We start from the raw sequence: 24,456 nt of genomic DNA, 5'->3' as shown, positions 1-24,456 counted from the left end.
GGGAAGGGACACAGGAAGGGAGTTGAATGGTTAAAAGGAAGAGGAATTGTGAAATAAGCATGTTGGGGAGTAGAAAAAGCTAAGAGAAGAGGGATAAGTAGGAACTAGGCCATAAAGACATTTAAAGATCATAGCAAGAAAATGAAAGAGGAGACGAGATTCTAAAGGCGACCATTAAAGAGAGTGCAGTGCAGAGGAAATGGAATCGCGAGGAGGCAGCAAGCATAGGACAGAAACAGGTGAGTGATAAACTGAGCGAAGAGGAGCAAAATGAAAAGTGAAAAGACCAAAAAGATGAAAAGAGGTTGGGAAAAGGCAAGGGAGGAGCTAAGAAGTTTGTAGCGGGAAAGGTGTCGAACCGACGGGTCTTCCGGTTGTTGTACAAATGGAAGCGATATGAGCGTGATATTTTCGAAATATGAGTAGACAAAGAAAGTGAGTAATCGAAGACAACACTCAAAGTATAGAGGGAATGGCTAAGTATAAACAGTTGTATAGTAAAGATAACCGAGTTACCCTGAAGGTACCCATCTCCAAGGGTGTCAATTAGGTGGTCCTGAGGATTGAGCAAGAAGTCATGGTTCCTTGTTAGCAAAACTATCAGGTTCCTGTGGCATCGTGCAGACCAGTCCCAACCAACACGGGTGCACGGCTTCTCTGGCTATAATCTGCATTTGTACCAACCTTTACCAACCACTTCCCTGTGCTTCAGGTGCCTAGTCAGTTACCTAGTAATAGGTGGCAGAGGGGTGACTGGGAATAAAGCTCAGTTCACTGGACAACCTGCACTTTATCAACAATGCTACTATGTTTAACTCTATCAGAGAGACAACACGTTTGATGACATTCATTCAATGATATTGGGAGAGAAGAAACTACCACTTGCCAAATTATTTCACTTTATTTGAGAGAATATTTGGAGAGCTATGAGAAAATCTTTCAAACAACTGATTTGATTTAATTTAACTGTATTCATACTTCCGTCCCCATTAGCCTGTTGTGACAAAGTACATATACAAATCAACATTACTATTAAATGATTTCACTAACAATAAATTACAGCACGATTTAAGGCACAATTTTACCAGAATCCATGTAATGACTTGGACATTTTGCACATTATGAACGTAGAAATTATCCATTCTTAATACAAAATCATGTGTAGAAATAAAGTGAGGTATCTAAGCTGGCATCAGAAATGGAACTGTGAGTCCATGGCAAGAATATGCACACAATCACAGTTGTACATGATAGTGGAATGTCTACAACAATCTTAAAACTGTACTTGTGTTCTTCAAATCATCACTGAGTGCTTCAAAGGAAGGGAGATTCCCTTCCTCCCAAACTAGTATAAAGCATTCTTTTTTGTATTCCACTCCACCTTCTGGATTCTTCTGAATTTATTTTGGTCTTGCAGTCTCTCACAGCCTCTGTTGGCCATCAGCCAGGTGGGAACGTTACTTCTCTGGGTGCCTCTAGGCTCGCTCTCTATTACATTCTACTTATTTGTAATATTCACATGCCTCTCATTGAAAGGGGCCCCTAGGGGTCCCTAATGTTTATGGAAACAAGGCAAGTCACCACACACGATAGATACGCCAGACACGAGGTTGTATTCCCAAAGCTAGGGTTTATTGCAAAGAAAATAGTCTCAGTTGGCCAACTCGGTCTCACGCCCTGCGACGTGTATCTCTAGACCTCGAGGGACACAAGAGAGCGAATTACGTACATCAGTTACATATGTACAAAATGCATATCATACAATCAGCTGTGCCATGTTTAACACCCCCCTTTATTGGGTTTCTTTGAATTCGGTTTGATGATGGACACTTTCAACGAATATGACACCTTCAAATGTGTATTCTAGTAACAATATGCAACTTTGCAAGTGCAGAGACATCTTTTCTTTGTTGAACAGAACACAGTGCTTCTGTTCTTGGAAGCAAGCTACATATGGGGGAAGAGTCACATTCCAGACCTTGCTATCTATGAGGTGCTATTCGTGTCCTGGGAGCCAACACGCTCTACAGGGCTCAGAAAAGGGGGGCCGTAAGAAGAGCATAATTCAAGCATTTAGCTGCTTTATTTTAACATATTCTACCATATAACGAGACTGGCTGGCAGCTGTGAAATGATTAAATGCCCTGAGGCTCTGCTTCAAGGCTACATTCGGGGGGGAGCCGGGCATTCCTTCCCAGCGCTGCCTACGTTGTGTTTCAATGAACTCTTATTAGCCTCGCTGCCCTGCGACCTTGTCCTTTCACGTTCAGACAACAATAGTGTAAGCAGAAAATGTGCTGCGAAGCAATTTGAACAGAAAGCAATGAGCAATTGTTAGAAAACAAAATGGTGATCCTTGTTACATCAAAATGGCTGTTCATTGGTAAACTCGGAAACCTGTATTTCTATCGTTTCGTGCATGAGACGGTTGGCCTTCGGCCACCAAAATACGTTTGCCGTCAATCATGAGAGGTATCCATTTTTCTAGACTGACATCATCGCTGACCAAGGTTTTTACCCTGATTTGAGGCATAAATGCTTTAGACGTAATGGTGTTTCCCATTGCGGCAGTCTTGAAACATTTGTATATAGGTGCATAACAAATTCCATATGATATCAGTCGGTTGCACATGTATCCCTTTCTCAAACTTAGCATAATTGCTTTATACTGATTGGGAATTTCAGTTGATTCCCTTTCTGCCCTCACCTGTGGCTCATCAGGTGTTCCGCTGGGGTGTTGTTATTCCTTGGTTCTCAACACTCTTCTGGGATGCTCCCTGTAAACTGCAGGTTGTACTCGGGATAATATAATGTAACTCAGTTTGATTCTGATTATGTTTCTTGACCTCTGGGGGCTTATTTCACACAGTAATTCTTCAACAAAACACATTTTAAAGTCCACCATGTTGTCCCATTGACATTTCTTTACTTATTATAACCTGCCTTTGCAACTCTTCACTACAATCCTTTCAAGAGCGTCCGGGAGTCGAATCTGGGCTGTTACTGTGGATGCAGTTTCCCTAGGAGAATTCTTATGCAATGAGGGAGCCTCAATGGTTGCTTTAAATGAACTGAACATATTGGCCTGCTTGAAACATTTACCTTAAGGGGGAACAGATCAAAATGTTATGGGCCTGATTACAAAGTGTTTTCCAATTCGATTTTCCCATTGAAAAAGGCTTTTACAAATCAGGACATGTGTTGCTCCATTTCCAACGTTTCTCTCTAAGCTGGTGTGGTTGCTTTGCTTCTTGGGATCTTGTAAAAGGCATTTTCCTTGTGTCATTCACAATTTTGAGGACTAAAATACACAGGCCACAGAAGGCTATATTAGTTTACTGGAACTAATTAACGAGCCTAACAGTTGCTCAGTATACGTAGCCAAAGGTAGAATATCAGACATACATAGAAAATGAAAATACAAACTGTACAATGCCTGAAATCACATATATTACTGAAGATTACAAGCATAGGCAAGGTCCATTTCAGCTTTTTGCCAAGAGGATATGTGGTGGTGCAGATTATGAACCACTTGTGCCACAGCGATTTCATGAAAAAGCTCTGACTAATCTCATTATTCAAATGCAGTACCAGTGGCAGAAGAGTGCCAACAAAGTAGTGGGGAGCAAGGTGCAACACACATGCCATGGTGATATGGATAGGCCAGGTTGACAGCCAAGTGGGTGGAAGAGGAAAAAAAATGTGGCCCTCTACATTAAATCAATCACCTCTATTCGATGGTCTTAACTCTGATGGAACTCATACTTAACACCCACCAGAACAGCAGTTGCTTCAACAGGGGCCTGTGTACGAGAATTAGATAATGTAAAAGTCTGGACTCCAAGACTGAGCAACTTTTATCGCCTCTTATTTGAAAGAGTCTTGGGAATGAATAGCCTGTGGTCCTGAAGTATCCCTCAGGAGGGCATTACCGTAGTACAAGTGACTAGGCACTCGGGCCTGATTTACAAAAGTCAATGGGAAAACCTGTTTGAAATACGGTTTGTAAATCATGTCGTAAGGCTCCTATTATAAATGCACACTTGTCCAGTGGCATATGGTGCACATTTCACATAGCTAACTAATGTTCAAATAACATCCTCTGGAAATGGCCAGGTCCTTTATCACCTATAACATTTAAGCATTAACCAGGGATAACAACTTGACAAGTTTCCCAAATATTAGAAGGGAGATGGGGTTTTGCAAGAGATAAAGTCTTAGTGTTAGCAAAACATCCTACAGCTTCCGATAGTTAGTTTGAAGCCAGATAGAGTTCATCCAGGCTGAGATGACATTCAGTCATTGTGAATGTATGATGAAACTGATTTAACTTTGTCTGCAGCTGCTGTACAGAGTTAACATAAAGAGGTGTTTTGACTTCAAAAAGAACCGTTCTGGAATGATAAAATGGTTGTAAAAAGTAGCAGAACTGTTAACTGTAAAAAATAAAAGCAGTGGATTTCTGCTCCCAGTAACTCCCGCTCACTTAAACCAGTGGGCCACACCAGTTTACATACAATGTTCGAAGCCTAATCAAGAGAAATGCCTAATAGATATGATCTTCCAAACACATCACGTCCAATATCATACAATATAATAAAAGGCCTGGGGAGGTGTATGTTTTTCTGATGCTGTCATGCACAGTAGAAACTGCCTGTATCGTCTTTTGTCATCGCTAGAGGGAGCTGTTGCCTTAGGATATATAGTGGTCCTAATGTGTGAATGAATACCTACTGTAGCTTTTGTTTCCCACTGATAATGTCCTCCAACATTAACAATATTACGCTAATAAAATATGTACATTTAAAAAACATGTAAACAGAAATTCATTTTACTTATTTTCCCCACACAGAGGGCTTTCTGTAAATACAAGTATTTTCAGTATATCCCTCCACCACATGTCTGCTAATAGAATTTTAACACACCAGGCATTCCCGGAGTAACCTATGCCATTCTAGCAGATCTTAAAGTCAATATCGGACAGATATTCATACGTTCACTAATGTCACCCTTTTTAAATATTGGAATTACTACTCATTGCTTCCAGAAAGGGGGCATAGGTCCTTGTGACCTATTAATGGTTGTTGAAAATGCTAAACGTGTAGGTAACTGTCTTCTTTTGAATTTGAAACAGATATTTGTATCAGATGGAATGAGAGTTATGCACGGTATAAGAACAGTATCTAAGTTCCACCAATTAGATGGGCCGCTATGATGTGTCTTTGTAGATGCATAATTGTCAACCTTGTTCCATTGCATAGTACCTTTGAGAGCATAAAATTGCATAGTAGAATAATTAAAGAACCTACTTCTAGTTTTAGCTCATGAAGAGGCATTCGTCCTACAGTGTTTCACTCGTTAGAGGCTCCAACATTGAGTGGGTAATTAATTGTTCATTGACACTGGAACCGCTGTGCCCTGTGTAAAGGGAAGTGAGGATGGAAAGATCTAACTTCAAATTATTCCGAATCTTTGCAATAGTGGAAGGTGGAGGTCACCCCGTAGAACTGTAATCATTCTATTTGCTAAATTGATAGTTGTTGTTGAAGTTGAAGGGGACAGCAGCGGGCAACCAAACACTGATGAATTGCTTTAGCTGAGTACGTAAACATACCTTAGCATTTTATATATATAGATGTAGATGCAGAAAACGTTACACACTGAAGAAATGAGGCTCAACTTATACGTCGGACAAATATGACTGTGCAACAAAGGGCAAGTCAACGTGAAAACAATACTGCTAGCAAACAAAGAAATTGGGCCAATATGACAGCTCAGGAAACAGCTCTCCAACCGGATATGCAATAATCATGTTCTGCTGCCCATATAAATAGGATGTTAGCTACAAGCAGACACTTAAATTTAGTTTCTAGCCTGAAAATTGAAGAAGTTATGGACGTTTTTCGTGAAGGTCAGAAAGAGGCAAAATTGTAAAGCAAGGATGCACTTTTAAAATACAAGCAAGGTTTCTTTACACTAGTGATGGACTATGAAGAAACAAACTGCACGACAGCACAACTACCAGACCAGGACGTCTCCGATCAGGTTTTGACTGCCGAGACGCTTGCCTTCTTCAGATGAAATATACCAGCGCAAAGATGATTTTAACAATATTATTACAAAAGGACTATAGGATAAGAGAGAGAGTTCAGCCAAGACAAAAAGGATTTCTAACAATACAGTTCTGGATATTAAATAGATTTGATTTGGATAGGGATAACTATGGACAGTACAAAGGCTAGTGACAATACTATACTATGGATATTCACTACCAATGTTTTGAATGGAACCGTCAAGGACTCTGGTTCTGGTCAGGGATATTTTCTGGGACAGTCTGCTGGGCACACTGGACTGGTCTGTTTCAACAATCAGCAAGGCCTTCTGGACACCGCACGACAGGACTGGACAGAAAAGCGCTCTGGTCTACGCTGCACAGCACAACTGGACTGGATCTGCAATGGCTCTCTGGTATGTACAGCACAGCATGGCATGGTAACAGATTGGGATTCAATCTGCCCTTCTGGTTATGAAGATGATTCTTTGTCAGGCAAGCAGTTATAGCACAGCCTGGCTGCTTCTTTGGTTTCCCCCTTAAGTTGAGGGATGGGTTCTGGAAGTTAGGCTCAGCTGAAAGTGGATCAGCTATGCTCTTCGCCTTTCTGCTTGCAAAGTTTCTGTAGTCTGGAACAAGGAGTTTCGATGGATCTCCTTCAAAGTGCTTTGCCAAATTCGGGATGGTGGGTGGATCAGTGTGTTTTTCTAGGTCCTCAGCTGTCTCTACTTATGTGTTTGATAAAGGGGTGGATATGCTGAATTATCCTAGGCACACCCCCTAGGTAGTCTATTGGCTAAAGTCTGCTCTCTCTCTTGATGGGAGGAGAAAACAAGAGTGTCATCATGATGATGTGGTTTTATGGGGCAAAACATCCTCCTCTTTGCCTTTCGCACATAAAATCTATGTTTGATATAATACATCTTTACATATGTACAATCTTTATACCAATAACATCCATAGATCACATATTTTGTGGAGCACACATTCTTCCAAGCCCCGTAGCTGTGAGGTCTTGGGTCTGGAGTTGACAAATTTTTGCACTTTTCGTCCAGGACACAATATCTAATTTGTCCAAAATGTTGTACATATGTGCAAAAAGTATATGGGCATAATCGTATGAAGTTGTTTTTAAATGCACTCACTCCTGCAAGCACATTTAATTTCAAAAGGACACTTTTCCCACCAAGCCAGCTCACGGTTGCCCTTGAAATGCTCCTCCGAGCTGGTGCCCTGTGGGGCTATAGCCCCGCGCGCGGTCGCCCGGGCTGTCCTGCCCTAGGGCTTTTGATTTGAAAAGGACGCCTTCTCCCACCAAAAAAGAAACATTTGGCACCTCCAACCCCCCCAATCCAAATGACATGGGGCGCAGGGAGGAGGGGGTAGGGGTACCAAATTGTTCTTTTTCTGCCTGGGCCGCTGCCGGCACGGCAGGTACAATCATCCCGGCCATTGTTGCTACTGCGGCCACCGTTGCTGGACTCAATTATGTGCACCCCTAAAACACCACACACAATCAGATATGTATGTCCACCATGTGCAGAAACCGATCATGATGGTGCCAAGGATGCAGTCCTCCACTTGTGATTCAGGATCTGACCCTTTGCCATGGAGCGAAGGCCTCCATGGTGGAGGCTCAAAATAATACCATCCACGGTGAGTGTGCAGGGTCGGACTAGGCCATTGAGTTGTCTCGGGGACCAATGAAAAAGTGGCCCACAGTTACAAATGGCTTTTCATTCCTTTTGCGACACAGTTTGAATAGTCCAAAGGAAGTTTTTTTTTTTATAAAATGTTATGCAAATTGTGCATTTTAAAGAATATTTATTCAGCTACACTGGTCAAAACTATTAGCCGTATAGTAAACTAAATAATCAAAGTGGCCCACACTGGCCAAAAAAGTGGCCCACTTTGACCCAAAAAACGCCCACACCAACAATTTGCATTTTTGATTCAGCCATGGGCCTATTGCCCTATAGGCCACACCAAGCCTGTGAGTGTGTCTGGCCAGCAGGTTTGAAAGATGGTAGTTTAAGTCACTTGTTGTCACTTGAGAAGCCGGCAGAGAGAAGGACTTGGGCATTTTATTCAGCTGTTACATAGGAGCTCTCATAAATATGCATTAAATATGCACATAAATGACATCCTTTATTGGCCCTTTTAATCTTAACCACTGTTTATGCACAGCCCATAAAACAAGCTGCACTCGAAATTCAGCCTAATAACTGTAGCAATGCGGTGACATTTAGGAGGAACCCTTTAATTGACTGAAGCGCAGCGTTAACTCACGTTGTCTTATTTCGACCGTATAACCTTACAGTGTCCGGGGCTGGGAATGTTTGTCTCAAATAATGAATATAGTTCCATATAATTGTAGTATAACCTTCGCGTTACCTCTATAAAGCAGGCGACTAAATCTACAGAAGCCTGGATGTGTAATAAGCCATTCAGCTCTTCGTTCTGCGGGTAAATGGCGCATCCTGAGACTCCTGAAATGGACGTCTCGTTCGTTGCTCTCATCCGTCGCTGTAATGACTTGTTTCGCCCTCAGACAGTGAAGACGTTTTCTTGTTTGTTTGTGTTTTCCCCTACTCCGGCCTGTCATGTGTGCCGGGCAACGTAGTGCATCAACTGGCAGCTGGCCTACGCTTAAATATCGAGCTGTGCTTAAAGGTGACATTTATAGATTTTGGAAATAAAAACACGCATTTGAAAAGCGTTGCTGAGTTTTGTTTTTTTTTGGGTTGGGTGGGGGTGGGCAGAAGAACGCGCAATGCGAGGGAACCCGTTGTTGAGAAGTGTGAGACGTGGCATTTCGTCTGGCTTTCTAAAATGCTATATTTGTCATATAGATGAACAATAAAAGTTCACTGCTCGCCTTTTGCCATTTACCTCCTGGCGCCGAAATAAAGCACCACTTCTTCCACACCAACACGATGGGGGTGGTGGGCGAGAGAGGGAGAAAGGGAGAGAGAGACGAGAGAGGGGGACAGAGAGAGAGAGTGAGGGAGAAAGGAGGGAGAAAAAAGAGAGGGAGGGATAGAGATAGTGAGAGAAAGAGAGGGAGAGAGAGAGAAAGAAAAAGGGAGAGAGAGAGCGGGAGAGAGAAAGAGAGAGGAAGAGAGAGAGAGAGAGGAGACAGAGCGAGAGGAGAGCGAGAGAGAGAGAAAGAGAGAGAGGGTCACAGAGAGAGAGTGAGAGAGAAAGAGAGACCGGGAGGGAGACAGGGAGAGAGAGGGAAAGAGGGAAAGAGAGAGAAAGAAAAAATGAGAGAGAAGAGAGAGTGAGAGAGAAAGAGAGAGGGTGAGAGAGAAAGAGCGAGAGAGGGGGTTATAGAGAGAGAGAGAAGGGGGGAGAGAGAAAGAGAGAGTGGGAGGGAGAGAGAAAGAGAGAGTGGTAGGGAGAGAGAGCGAGAGAAGAGAGAGAGGGGAGGGAGCGAGAGAGAAGGAGAGAAGAGAGAGAAGAGAGAGAGAGAACGAGAGAAGCAGGTCATAGAGAGAGTGAGCGGAAGAGAGTTAGATGAGAGAGGGAGAGAGAGAAAGAGAGAAAAAGAGGGAGGGAGGGAGAGAAAGAGAGAGAGGGTCACAGAGAGAGAGCGAGAGAGAGAAAGAGAGAGCGGGAGGGAGACAGGGAGAGAGAGAGGGAAAGAGGGAAAGAGAGAGAGAGAAAAAAAATGAGAGAGAAGAGAGAGCGAGAGAGAAAGAGAGAGAGGGTGAGAGAGAAAGAGCGAGAGAGGGGGTTAGAGAGAGAGAGGGGAGGAGAGAGAGAGAGAGAGAAAGAGAGAGAGAGAGGGAGGGGGAGAAAAAGAGAAGGAGAGAGAAGAGAAGGAGAGGGAAAGAGAGAAGAGAGAGAGCGAGAGAAGCGGGTCATAGAGAGAGCGAGTGGAAGAGAGTTAGACAAGAGAGGGAGATAGAGAAAAAGAGGGAGGGAGAGAGAGGGGAGAGAGAGAAAGAGAGAGAGTGGGAGAGAGAGAGTGGGACAGATGGAGAGGGAGGGAGATAGAGAGAGAGGGAGAGAGAGAAAAAGAGAGAGAGAGGGAGGGAGAGAAAAAGAGAGCGAGAGAGACGAAGGGTGAGAGAGAAAAGAGAGAAGAGAGAGAAGAGAGAGAGAGACAGAGAGAGGGGCAGAGAGAGACAGAGAGAGAGAGAGATAGGGAGAGAGGAGAGAGAAGAGAGAGAGAGAGAGGAAGAGAGAGAGAGAGATAGAGAGAGGCAAAGAGAGAGAGAGAGAGAGAGAGACAGAGAGAGAGAGAGAGAGGTTCCGTACATTAGATCGTGCCATATAGCCAACCTTGCAAATGTTAATATCATATGCAGTATTCATTTACATGTGATTGCAGTATAAAAGTGTACACCTCGGGGTGGTGTTTTTAATCTACATTTATGTCTTCTTTATTTTATTTTCAGTTCAACTTTGTGGGGAAATTGCTTGGCCCAAGGGGGAATTCCTTGAAAAGACTTCAGGAAGACACCGGTTCCAAAATGTCCATCTTGGGGAAAGGTTCCATGAGAGACAAATCTCAGGTATGGCTTGTGAAGGGTGTACGTGTCACTTGGCTTCCATATGACCAAAAGGTGGATGTATGTCAAAGTTGGCATCGGGACATTATTTCGGGATACAGTGATGCATACACAAGTCTAGAACTTTCCCTGCTAGGTAGATTGTGTTTCTTAAAATGAACAACCAAACCCACATGAAAAACAATGACTTAATTCTGTACGAAGTACCGTTGATTAAACTAAGAAGTAGGAAGTCGACATCTGGGCTGCTCTTGCATGTACCATCCACAACTACGGTGCTTCAGTTGCCACAGTTTTAAAGGCACTGCCTGGATACGTTTGACAAGAGCTTTCGCTTGGTTTTAATTCGTGAATGCATCGTGTACAGCAAATTCAGGCATCGATTGTTTAAACATATGCATAAAATACATGTAAAGTGCCATTGCAATTTAGCATAAGGATGCGTCTGACAGATGCAACCAGCACAGGCAATACATGTAAAGCGTGTTCATTTGTTTATTTACAAGAAGTTTGTGAAGGGCGGAGCCCATTGTTTCCAAAAATACGCGTCAAAAGCAGAATAATATTCAATGGGGGGATTCAGATTAAAGGATGGGGCGGTGGAAGTTCAAGGGGGCCAATAGGTGCTAAGTGAAAAGTTTTTATTTCCATTTGGATAAGAACTCTGACAGAATTGTATTTGATTGCCAAATCTAATCATTTGAACATGTGGTATTAGAAGTTTGTAGTTTCATGTATGCGGTGTAATAATAACATATGTATTTCTGTTCTCTCGAACACATGCACCTATCCATCTAGCTATCACATCCGGCAGCATATGGCACGGACCACACGCAACTGTCATATTGTAGGAGTAGGGTGACGCCCCTATTTGCGTGGCACAGAAGACGTGTTGCCTTGTTTACTGTGCAACCGTTGCCTGTCCTACTATTCAGTTAAGTAGTTTTCACATGTGCAAGCGACCGGAAGTGCGCCTTGATGGAGCAGTGTTCTCTTGCACCACTCTGTGAGAATGTGTTGGGGGCCTTGACCTTTCAACGCATTCTCACGTGGTTGGATGCAGTCCCCGATCTGGAGCAGGAGTTCTATGTGGTAGAGAAAGGATGGCACGGCATGGCCACACTGCTCGGTTCAATGTCAAGAAACTCTAGGTTACTATTGAAAGGGGATGGCTCAGACCCCAAGAACATCGTGAGGCGTAAGGAGTAGGGGGGAGTTCCATAAGAGCCTGCCTAGCTTCGTCAAACTCTCGTCCTGCTACCGTGCGCACAAAATGGAGAGCTCTTCCTCGGTTGTCTACATTCGGTACCTCTGAATGGCAACTGTATGGCGCACTGTGTGACGCATGATGGGAACATGCACGGGGAAGGCACACACCTGTATGAGGAATGCTGCCACATACATGAGGGAACGTTCCTCAGGAGGTCTGCGGGTGGTATGACAGCGCCCTTGCTCGCTGTTTTGCAAGAGCGGCACGTGACACGTGGTGGAATATCAAGCAACATGGCCCACTGCTAGTGTGTTCCGTGTAAACCGATGCTGCGTGTTTAATATTTGCTGGTGTCTGTGCATCGTGCTGGTCCCTTTACCACGTTTGGTTAGTCTTCTCCTGTCACTTATTTAATCAAGCTTGATTTATCTTATTGCTCAAGTGTAAGAGCCACTGTACACCTATCTGCCTTTCTTTCTGACTGGACAGCAATCACTCTCCTAACCTCACTAGAAGACTACTTGCAATGTGTTGTTTTGCCTTTGTATCTGTCTCTTGTTGGATATTACATCACTGCTCATCTAAAACAAATAAAGTCTGTCTGGTTTTGAACTTCTTTTGGACATTCACATGAATCAACAATGCTGCATTCTGGTTCTCTTCATTTTGCCTCTCCCTCTCTCTCTCTCTCTCTCTCTCTCTCTCTCTCTCTCTCTCTCTCTCTCTCTCTTTCTTTCTCTCTCTCTCTCTTTCTCTTTCTCTCTCTCTCTCTCTCTCTCTCTCTCTCTCTCTCTCTTTCTCTCTCTCTCTCTCTCTCTCTTTCTTTCTCTCTCTCTCTCTCTCTCTCTCTTTCTCTTTCTCTCTCTCTCTCTCTCTCTCTCTCTTTCTCTCTCTCTCTCTCTCTCTCTCTCTCTCTCTCTCTTTCTCTCTCTCTCTCTCTCTCTATCTGTGCGTCTAGCTGTCTACCTATCTGTCTATCTATCTAAGCAGAATTAGACATTGTTGAATAATTTGAAATATATACCATCAAAATAATTCTAGGCTCTGTGTTTCCTAGCAAAGAACATATATTATGACATTATGTAGTCGAATATCAACATAAGAAAATACTGTTTCTTGAAAATACCACGACCTTGTAAAGCAGAGCAGATTAAAGCAATCTAATGCTATTCACAGTACATATTTGCTATTATGGACTTCCTTAAGCTATTGAACAGGTAGCCCACTCCCAGAAAAAAAAAAACATTCTGGCCCACACCCAGAAAAAAAGAAAAAAAAACATTCTGGGTCCTGTGTATACTCTGTGCCAGGCTCATCAAGTCCATGGGCAAATCTTTAAAGATTTAGAAAAATAAGAATGAATTGAAAAGCCAACAATTATACTAGAGTAAAATAGATTTTAGGAGAATTGTTTAAAATCAGAGGTCTAAGCAAGACAATCCAGTTGACAAAAAACCAGTGGAAGGATTTGGCAAGATAAGAATCTATGAATTTAATCCAAGTGCCCAAACCTCCTTCGCCCAATGAGGTAACACCCAAAACAGGCATGATTGGGCATGCAATGCTTTCATCACTGAGGAGGTTTGGGAGTCACTCCAAATTCAAGACTCGTATAAGGGCGATGCTGGGTTCCATTATGGAAACTCAGGAATACATAAGGAACACATCTACCATCTGAATCTGTTGTGGGTTGATTAAACAGATGAGTGATGATGCAAGAAGAATACACATTTAGCGAGAGAAGTGTCATTTTAGAGCTAAGAACACAAGATTTTTATTGTTTTTTTAAAATAGTATTCTCATAAGTTCCTTTGTTAAATGGTGGTTCAGCTTTGTTTAGAGAGATTTTTGCTCTGCAATTTACCATGTTTTTCAATGTAGAGTTTTCTTTTCAATGTGCAGTTTATATAAATAAAACAGTTCAATAAAAGTTACAGGGGATGCATTTTAGGACCAACTTGATTATCAGATTGACATCCTCTTGCTCTTGTGAGAGGAATCAGAAGAACCTACCAGCTCACCTGTCCCAGCATCATTGGCAGAGCTGGCAGAAGTAGTGTGATGCCTTGTTGCAGCCACAGTAGCAACATCACACTAAGCTGCTGAAGGTTTATGAAACTGCACCATACTTCTGAGATGTTAGAAATTGCATAAAGTATCTGCATTGTCAGTATGTAATCTAGGATCAGAGAAATGGAGTAGCCTGAACCTCACCTTAAGCACAAATGGGACCAGACGTAGCATTATAGATTGTACTCAAGTGTAACTCCTGGTATGACTCAGACCTCGTCACCCTAAAACGCAAGTTCAGGGCGGCTGAGAGGAAATGGCATGCTTCTTGTTCATCCTCTGACAAACTGGCCTGCCGCCTGCTACAAAGGCAATACCGGTTCTCCGTCCTCATCAAGAAGAGAGCTCATATCCAAGCCCGCATCTCTGCGGCATCTAACAACTCGGCTGAACTCTTTAGAATCTGCAAGGAATTGGCCAATTCCGCCGCAGTCTCTACTGCTCCTGTCCCTTCCCAGGCCCTCTGCATGGCTCTGGCTTCTCACTTAATTTCTAAAACTCAGGACATCCTGTCCTCACTTCCTCCTATCGCCTCCCTCCCCTTATCCCCTGCTCCTCCTCTGGCCCTTCTGCAGCCACCCCCCTCCCTCCTTCTCTGCCTTTCCCCTTTTCTCTGCAGATGAGGTTTCTGGACAAGTCCCATCTATGAAAGTCTCGTCGAAACAGGTTTACCCCTGTTCATCCAAAACCAACAAGGACCACATTGACTCCCTGGCTCCTGCCTTGGCCGATTTCTGTAATCACTTCTTCACCACGGGAATCTTCCCCTCTGAAGCACTCCCTTGTCCATCCTCTTCTTAAGAAGCCCTCTGTCAACCCCTCCTGCCCGGCTAACTATCGCCCAATCTCCATCACGCCCTTCCTGGGCAAGCTCCTGGAGAAACTGGCTATCTCCCAGCTTAATCTCCACACTGAATCTGTTGGCTGCCTCCATGACCATCAGTCTGGCTTCAGAGCTGCCAGAAGCACGGAAACTGCTCTCCTGAACATCCGTGAAGACCTGCTCTCCAATCTCGATTCCAACACCCCTTGCGTCCTCACCTTGCTTGATCTCTCTTCTGCCTTTGACACTGTCAACCATGCCATCCTGCTCAACCGCCTCCATGATGAACTGGGTATCACTGGTCAGGCTCTGGCATGGCTGACTTCCTTCCTCTCTGATCGACCCTCCCAGGTCCAACTTGGGTCCTTCCTCTCTGATATCTTTTTCTCTACCTGTGCTGTCCCCCACGGATCTAACCTCTCTCCCTGGCTGTTCAACCAATACCTAGCACTCCTTGCCCACTGCATCGCCGTTCTCTGCCCCAATTTTCAGTGCTATGCGGGTGATACCCAGCTCATTTTCAGGCTACCCTGGCTGAATCTGCACTGGTTACAAGGCCACCATTTCTGCTCACAGGCCTAGGCCCCGCCTGCTGCTCACCTGCACTGCTTCCTGGCAACCCCTGCACTTGGAAACTGTTTCTGTATCCCTAAAGTCCCCCTAACCTGCACTTGCCTGCACTTACCTTGCACTTGCCACTAGCTGGCTGTTTTATTTATTCTTTATCCTACTATCCATGTACAGCACTTTCCCCTCTCCCTGCACCCTCGCACTTTTTCTTTTCCCCTTCCCATGCACTTGCGCAATCTGAATGACACCTGGCCTAGTAGGATTGTTATCTGTCTTCCCCTGTTCCCCCTCCCTTGCCTCGTCGCGCCTTGAAACACTTGTGTATAGGCGCATTATAAATGCCATATCATATCATAGACGTCCTCCTAAATGAAAGTGACTCCTGATTGCATGTCTTAAGAAACATGGTTACAAGCAACTTCTTTAACAAGTTAGACCATTTTAATGAATAGCGGATTATCTCTCACGTTTCAGTCTGTACTATGGAGGGAATTCCTTTCTGGCAAAATCGTTATTTGTGACATTTGCACAGGATTTCAAGTTTGTATTTAATTAAAATAACGTGTATATTGTCAACGATGATTGTGCAGTGGTACAAGAACGAGGGAGAGGAGTGTTTAATGTTCTCCCTAACTTTACATGGTCACATTTGCAGCTGCAATACGGAGGAAGTGAGTTTCAGATGGAGGAACCATCGTGCATGAAAGTTTTTCTCCAAAAAGAGGCACATTTTGGCTGGCACAGAGCAACCAGCTTATGGAAAGTGGACTATAGGCTTGTAGGAAGGCAGACAAAATTTACCATCAGCATTAGACAAAACATCAACCTCTGAATTAAACATTTTTGCAAAGTGGCCGTGACAGCAGATTGCTGAGGTATTGGTTTCAGAAAATGATACTAAACCAACGTGACTACCATTAAGGCTACACTCAACAGTAATATCTGGTGCCCCCGGACATCTAGCAAAGGTGATGTTCCTGATGAAAGAGGTTTCTATGTCTCATCTGCAAGCACAAAGGGAGATTTTGAGTAAAATAATGCTGAGGATGATGCCATCAAGTGGAAGCCATAACATTTTGGTCTTGAGGAACGTTCATGGAACAGACATCCTGTTCGCAGAGAAAGATGCAGTTAGGTATATCATAACCACCCAGAGTCAAACATGCCCCCTTGTTGCAGAGGATTCTGGCAGCAGAAATGTGACAAAGTCAGTGGCTTATTTTTTGCCATGTGTTATCTTGTCATCATTTTTTGGAAGTGCTTCACCCAAGCCAGTGCGATAGCTCATGTTGGGGGTTGGTCGAATCCCACCTTCGTCGCCACTGTTGGGGGTTGGTCCTGAACCCCCTCACGATGCCCGTAAACCTCTGGTGAGCACAGACTCACACAACACACGTCTGTACTGCTCGGGCTTCCCGGTCGCACTGCTGCCCCCTTTATTTATACTGCACGCGGAGGCGTGGAATGTCACGCCGCTGCGTGCACATCCCTTCAAAGGGGCAGCGCCACACCTCACATCAAAATCACAAAAGTTGCAGTGCAAGGAAATAAATAAAACAGGCCATGTACAGAGAACTGCAATCTGTTCACACCTTTGGTGTAAGTGTCCGTGCCATCCACTTTCAGTAAAAACACGATGGCACTTAAACCTGTCTGACAAAGCAATACACAAATCTGTTTGCCATAACTTTACACATGACCCAGAAAAGAAAAACGTAGGGGCCGTTCATGCAATTATTTGCTTGGAAAACAGGGATTTGTGTGCCATTCTGCCCGCAAATCCCTGTTTAACAAATGGGGATTTGCGGGCAGAATGGGGCACAAATCCATGTTTTTTGGCGCAAATAATTCCATGAATCAGCCAATAATTGTTTCATTGTTTACAGGGGGAATAGGAACGCAGTCGCTTATCCGAGTTATGTGAGGTTTCCCAGATGTGCGAATTATCCACAAATGTATGGCGTGAAATGGACTGTATACTGAAAGCAGGCAATGAAGGTCTGAGGTTAATATATTTCCCAGGGAATAACTAAAATCAATGCATTCAGAAAAACATAATAATATATACTGGGCATTCACTTGAGTCCAGTGATTGTATCCTATTTGGTTGTGGGAATTTGGGGCTCAGATGTAGATGAAAACACATACCATGAAATAATGTTTGACATGATGTTATACATGTAGGACAGATACATTGGCCCAAAAGCAATCAGGGAATAAATACAAAGAACGATAAATAACAACAATAAACTCCCCCTTCCTCACCTTTGCTTGTACGTATGCATGACCTGAATGTACTAGGACTGGTACCCTGTACCCCCAGCCCTCCTTTTTTTTGTCCCCCTCACTAGCATGGTCGCAACTGTATCATTTCATGCACTTGCACTAGGAGAAATGATGTCATGCCTAGTATGCCAGCTTCTCTGTTAGATCATTAGGAAACTTCAAGGCCTAAGAATGACTACTGTATTCCCTTGATTCGTCCCGCCTTGAAGTGCTTTGAAGCTCTCTGCCTGTGTATAAGTGCTGTATAAATGAACAATTACAATTACAACAATAGCCAGCTTACTCAGTAGCATCCACTACATTGTTGGAGCAATCAAAACGTTGTGCTCTGTTGGCATGAGAGTTTCAACCAATTAATTGAAAGCTTCTCCAGTGATCAAATCCTGGCTCCCAATCTATTCTGGGTAAACCAGGTATGTGCACAAAGGGTGAGACATGGTATTCCCCGTCCTGACGACAATCCATCCTACCCCCCACTCTGCCTTTATAGGCTACAATGACAGTACCTTACCTTTTGACAACATGCAAAGTACTGCGAAGAGGAAGAGGCATCTTCGAGTGAGGAAGATTGTCTATAAAAGCAACCATTATAGTACTGAGAAGAAGGCGATGCGAGCAGAGGCAAAACAGTACTTTCAATTCATGTGTTCCAATAACGAGGTCAGGCAATGCCATGCAATTAAAACTAACTACCATCACCTGCAGCCTATCAAAATTTGCTGGGAGTATACAATGGACACAGTCAGACAGCCCGAGGAGAACAGGGAACACAGAGCACAGGGAACAGAAGGAAGTGGTGTTGTGTCCAAGAGTGTCCCTGAATGAATAGAGTGGTGAATCGCCATAAGTCTGCACAGGAAAGTCGGCAATGTGGCCAGAGAGCCGTGTCTCCAGAAAACCAGATAGAAGGAGTGCAGGGAGCCGCATCTGTAGGTGGTCATTGTGGTGCACACCCAGAACTTCTCATTTCTCTGACTGAGGGTGTCAACCCAGGGTTTTCAGAGGGGCAGATGGAGCATCCCTGCCTTTCTCGAGAAAGAACGAAAAGGCCAGAGTCCAGGATGCGAACATTGGTGAGTTTCAGAAACTGAATGAAATCCTGCACACTTCTAATCTGAAGATACGTTGTGACCACGTAGTCAAGTGAGGTAGGCTTCTAAATTGTAGAACTCTGAAATCGAACGAGAGCACCTGGCCGTTAATGGAAAGTAACGTAACACTGTAACAAGGCTAAATCTCCCAAAACTGCTGAGTGGAAAGCTGCCAAGCGGAGCTAGCCAAGTGAGAGTAAATGCCGGCTGAGAATATAAGAATGGCTCTGGAAGTTAGAAATGGGCAGATAAGCCTAGCAGAGTGTGGGTCTGATGAGAGGGCCCAGAGATGGAATAAAGAAAATGATAAAGACTGTAGAAAGTCTCAAGAGCCTGAATCATTAATAGGGCTAGAGAAGTGCCTGGGATTATACGAAAGCAAGTTGTCTAAGTGAAAGAAGAGACTGAGAGCAGCACTGGGGGGACTGGTTGCGTGACCTGTAATGGGTTCACTCTGTGGTCTAAAACTGCACCTAGACCAGGAAGCCCTGATATATGAAGCAAAGTGATAAGCCTCAATGTTATGCCGAGGATAAAGAGCCACTGGTTTCAGAACCTGTTATGGGTGGACTGTGCAGTCTAAAACTGTGCGATGGACAATGGCGCCTGAAACTCTTATGAACCTTTTTTTGTTGAACTGAACTTTTACCAGTCAACTGGGTGAAGATTAAAATCAGAGACTATACCCCAGAGGGTGCGAGCTTTGCAAGATCCTACTATTTGAACTTTGTCCTGACTTGGGAAAGGGAGCTAGCCAATGCTCCAAACCTTATGTTATTCACTTCTTAAGTTGAACCACCCCTTCACTATAGTTATCTCTTAGTTGTGAGGGCAAGCATAGGTTTTGACACAGACACAATGTTTCATTCGGACACACTAGGCCTCATTACAAGCATGGTGGGAGCCGTGCCAGTATGGCAGGCACGGCTACCGCCATGCCCGCTACCGGCACCGCCTCCCACGATTGGGCAATAACCGGCCCATTATGAGATGAATGGGCTAGTAATTGCCCATTCGCAGGTGGCTGTATTGCCGGGCTCCTGATCCCCCTTCTGCCCAATAGGGCAGAATGGGAGTGTGGAGCATGGATGTGCCGGCACTGTTGATAACAGTGCCGGCGCAATTACGAGTTATGCTTGAGGGTGCCACACAGCCCGCCAGGTAAGACCAGGCGGGCTGTCAGGAACCCGAGAGCAGAACTCGTAATGCGGCAGGACTGTATGAACAGTGACGGTGCCTTTCCGGCACTGTTCATACTGTCACCGCCAGGGTCGTAATGAGGCCCACTGACTTTGACGATCCTTAGTTTATTTAGGCAGGACAATCCTGCCATAGCAATAGGGTAAAATAGGCATTCCACCCATCCTGATTCACACTACGTTACCCTGAGTATTCCAGACATGGATCCCTTGCTCATTGTGCTTAGAGAGGCACAGCTTTACCTCACTGATAAGACCTGACTAGAGCAAAACACATGTCTACGGTTGCTATTGATACTCTTGATGAGAGGAGTATTGGCTAGCATTTCGGTGCGTACTGCCTAAGTTGGTGGATCAGATTGATATGCAAATTAATATTTTTCTCCTGTGAAAGGTACAGTGAGCTAAAGCATGGTTGTATTCCCTCCCAAGTAGTCACCTTCCCACAGCAAAGATTATTGGTACAATATGTACAATGGCCATACACTATAGTGTAGCACAGAGAAAGGGGGGAATTTTCCCATAAGCATTAAGGAGAGGGACTAAGAACTATACTAAAACAATAGGGTCCATACTGCTATAGATTCAATTAACAATTTCTTCAAGTAACACGTTATTTGACAGGGTGCACCACAAGGGTATCATTCAAATTTTAGGCTGTAGCAGACTCTGAAAGCAATCAGGGTAGTCTCATGTTTGAAAAACAGTAAAAAATATGTATTTAGCAAAAAAAATAGGTATGTAAATAATACATGAACAACTGAACATAAAGCAATGTGACAAACATGTAAATGCATTTGTTTGATAGTTAGAAGGTTAATAGTCAAAAAAACAAGAACCCAAATATAAGTTTTTCTTCAAACTTTTAAACAGAAAAACCAAAAGAAAATACTAAAAGAAACTGGACAACAGACTGCCAATGCTGAATGGTGACCTAAACCTAAGCCAACATTCCTATTTATGGCTTGTTTTTAGCCACTGCACAAGTTATTTTCAAAGAATTGACAGAATTGGAATTGTTCTATGTCCTACGATTTGTTGACAGGCCTGCCTACGTGTGCGTGTCAAAAATGAGTGACATAAACAGTAAATTTAAATTGACATCATTAAACCATGTTTCGGCAAAAATGCCACCTGTCTCGCCAATAGTTCCATAACGTAGGTAAAGTTGCCTTCCTCAGGGCGAAATACCACACAACAACTTGACCCAAGTAAATTAACTGTGGGTGAGTAGAGATAACCAGGCGCCTAGTTGGCCGGAGAACCCGGTGCAGAGCGTCTGGGTGGGTGGAAGCGGGGTGACCCACGGCAGGTCTACATCATCAGAGAAGGGGTCACATTGGAGAAAAACAAGCTCTCTGTCAAAAAAATGCTTGTAGATAACGCTGGAAGGGATGTGTTCCTAATGTAGCGTTCTGCGGTGCACCTGGGATGAGTCCTAGGGCCAATGGTTAACATCAAGGATTGACCTTGGAAGGTGAAGATGGATCCGGCTAAGAATTAGCTGTGGTGCTGGCTGCGAAGGGCAGACAACCTCTTGCCTTCAAAGGGGAAAGTGAGAGAGCGATAAGTGCTCTCTCACGAGTGGCTGCCGGCTCACAAGTTGCTAGCTTCGTCCGGCACTGCAAGACACTCAAATGCGTGTGTCCATGTAGATATTACACTATGACCTGATTCCTGAATCCACGTTTTTCTATCCATCATCTAACAGTACTGTGCTACTGTAGAAAAACATCATACTCGACTCTGGTTTCCATATGATGTAAGCGCTCCACTGCTCTCGAGCTAGCTTTACGCTATAAACGATAAAATGAATTGTACTTTTATTTAGGTGCATCATTTGTGAGACCATGAACAAGAATAAAATAATTAGTAATAATGATGAATAGCGTGATAGTCTCTATGGTTTTTATTGACTGTAGCTTTTTTATACTTTTGAGAAATGTGTCTCTCTTGAAATAATTAGCACTTTTTTTTAGCAATAGTATGTTTGCTTTCGCAAGTTTCCATCTGATGTTCAGCGTTTGCTTTCCAAACCTGAGGAATGTTCCCTTTTGAAAATCTGAGGTAGTTCTGTTTAATTCTTTTTTTGATTTCTGTGCCATTGCAAGTGTAATGGAAGTGACAGGCAGTCAATATACGTTAAGGTCGTTTACTCGGAGCTAATAGAAACATGGGGCTCCACACAGAGCTGCACACGCTGCCCATTTGTAATAGTTAACTGGAGCCAGCACACCCCGAGGCTTTCTCTTTTCAGAATATAGTTTAAGCAATAGGCGACACTGTTTCATTGTTTGTCTGTACCACAACAGACCTGCTATTTTTTACTGGAAGAATATTCTGTGGTTCTTAATAATTTGTCATTTTGGATGCACAAAAACAAAACGCTTCTAGTTTTATTTTAAACTGGAAATGCCAAATTAAGAAAGACTATGGGCCTTATTACACGGAAGGTGGTAGCCATGGCGCTGTTAGCGCCATGGCTACCCCCTTACCGCCATCGGAGGCCGGGTTCCCGGAATAGGGACTTACCGGCCTACTCCGACCTTTGCGGGACCGGTAAGTCCCCATTCCGCGAACCATTCCCCATTCCCATTTCAGCCCCCATAGGGCTCAATGGGAATGGGGAAGGAGCAAATAACGGTACTGCAATTTGCGGTACTGTTATTTGCACTGAAGTCCCTCAGCGGGTCCCGTCCTTATCGTGTGGTCTGACCACACCTTAAGGACGGGACCCGCTGAGGGACCTCGTAGTAGGGCGGTGGGGATTATCGGCATTGGTGCCCTTACCGGTGCTGGTAATCCCCTACCACCTTCCGTGTAATGAGGCCCTATGCCTGTATTAAAATGATATGCTTTATGCCACCTAGTTAGGTCAAATCTTGTACCATTCCAGTGAGCTTGGGATATGGCAAGTCTGTAGAGTTATAACTATTGCAGAATGCGTTTAACGGCGACGGTAATGGTGCCGGCGCCGTTAAATGCATTCTGCACTATTACGAGTTTCCCTCGTGGGACCCGATGTGGACGTCTGGCTTATCTAGACGTCCATAGCGGGTCCTGCGAGGGAACCAGGGAGCTAACAATGGGCCCTCTTGTAATGGGCCCGTTGTTAGCTCCCTCCCCATTCCCATTGAGCCCTATGGGGGCTCGAATGGGAATGGGGAAGGTCCAGGTTCCATGAATGGCGAAATACCAGGCCCTCCATACTCAGAATGGCCCGGTATTTCCCCATCCAGGGGACCCGGATCCAGACACAGTTTTGGAGGAAGCCATGGCATCAATAGCGGCATGGCTACCTCCAAAGTCGTAATGAGGCACACTATGTATTTTGAAGAGATTCCAGGATTACATCTATGATTTCATGGATGATAACGTTCACAATGTCATAGGTAATAACATCATACGTGTAGATAACTCTCCCCCGCTATACATATAAATGTGATATCAGTACTCAATGTAATGGTACTCAAATTGAGCACTTAGGAATGCAGAGTTTAGACGGCCCTACCAGGCGTTGAACCTTTTACACCAGGCTATACACAGATAACGCAAACTAGCGGTTAACTCGCTGAGGTTTCTTGTCAGATTTTAATGTGACCCGCTAGTCGCTCGAGATGTTAATTAGCAAATAATGATAGCAGGTTTGGTATAGCACTTCATGCCAGATCCCTCCCCCTGTCTAAGCGCTTTAATAATGGTAGCTTTTAATATACCATTCCACGGCACTCAGTTTACCAACCTCATAAAGATGAAGGGATGTCCCCCATATCAGAAGGCAGAGCTTAACCAATGAGCTAACTACCAAGCCTATGTCAAAATACATCTGCTACTATCAGACATTCAATGCATTGTGCGGCTGGATCAGGGCTAGCAGTGTAACTATATCATTGAGTTTGCAAGATGAAAATGGGCTGCACATTATTTTGAACTTTTTCAGCTGAGCTTCAAATCAAGATATTACATTAACATTTTTTAAAAAATTTTATTTCAATGGCTTATCTTGAAAACAGAGTCAGGCATCACCGGTCAGCCTCTGCGAGAGAACTTGCTGTAGTTGTCTTATATTTAGCATCTGGTTTTGTAAATTCTTCAAGGTCCACTAATTCACTAGCTGGACAAGCTAAAGCCTTTTGAGATAAGTCCAGAGTCAAGTTAAATACAATTAAACCTTTTCAAAGCTCCACAAACATATGGCTTTGGAACTAAGTACGATTGAGGTCAGAAGTACAGATGGTGTGCTTCCGCTAATCAAAATTAAAATGGTTTGATGGGTTTAAACACTGGTTCATTTGTAAATTAGATAGTTGGTCACTCAGCACTGTCTGGAGTTACACAAATAATCAGGATTTCATCACAAGTTTACCAGTGTTTGTAATGCTAATTCTGTTACTGCCATTGGGTACTGATAATTCACTGCCAGAATGGGTTTTAGTTACTCTCCATTTTTAAGTCCCATAGGACTATTTTGGGCGTGCCGGTATTACCTCATGCAGTAATACCACCCACACCATTACCACCAATCTGAGTAGACATAATGACTCCACTCAAAGGCAGGATTTTCTAGTGCATGGATTTCAAAGCAGAATGGTAAAACAGCCGGTGATTATCTGACTGTGTGTGAAGTGTCGTGGT

General features: G+C 43.9%; 1 protein-coding gene across 7 annotated transcripts in view; it reads left to right on the top strand.

Moving 5' to 3' along the window:
• Positions 1-24,456, top strand: part of KHDRBS2 (KH RNA binding domain containing, signal transduction associated 2) — a 2,055,883-nt gene that overhangs the window by 617,482 nt on the left and 1,413,945 nt on the right. For all 7 annotated transcript variants that reach the window (XR_011260416.1, XR_011260414.1, XR_011260412.1 and 4 more), the window contains one exon: positions 10,459-10,575. Coding sequence is in view for 2 of the 7 variants with exons in the window: in XM_069606187.1 (XP_069462288.1) it covers positions 10,459-10,575 (117 nt within the window). In the remaining 5 variants the exon portion in view is untranslated. The remainder of the gene's footprint in view (positions 1-10,458; positions 10,576-24,456) is intronic.

This window comes from Ambystoma mexicanum, chromosome 4p (genome assembly GCF_040938575.1).
Source record: "Ambystoma mexicanum isolate Mex_15411 chromosome 4p, UKY_AmexF1_1, whole genome shotgun sequence".
NCBI lineage: Eukaryota > Metazoa > Chordata > Amphibia > Caudata > Ambystomatidae > Ambystoma > Ambystoma mexicanum.
Note: the sequence above shows the minus strand (reverse complement) of the source record. Positions and strands in the feature narration are given on the sequence as shown.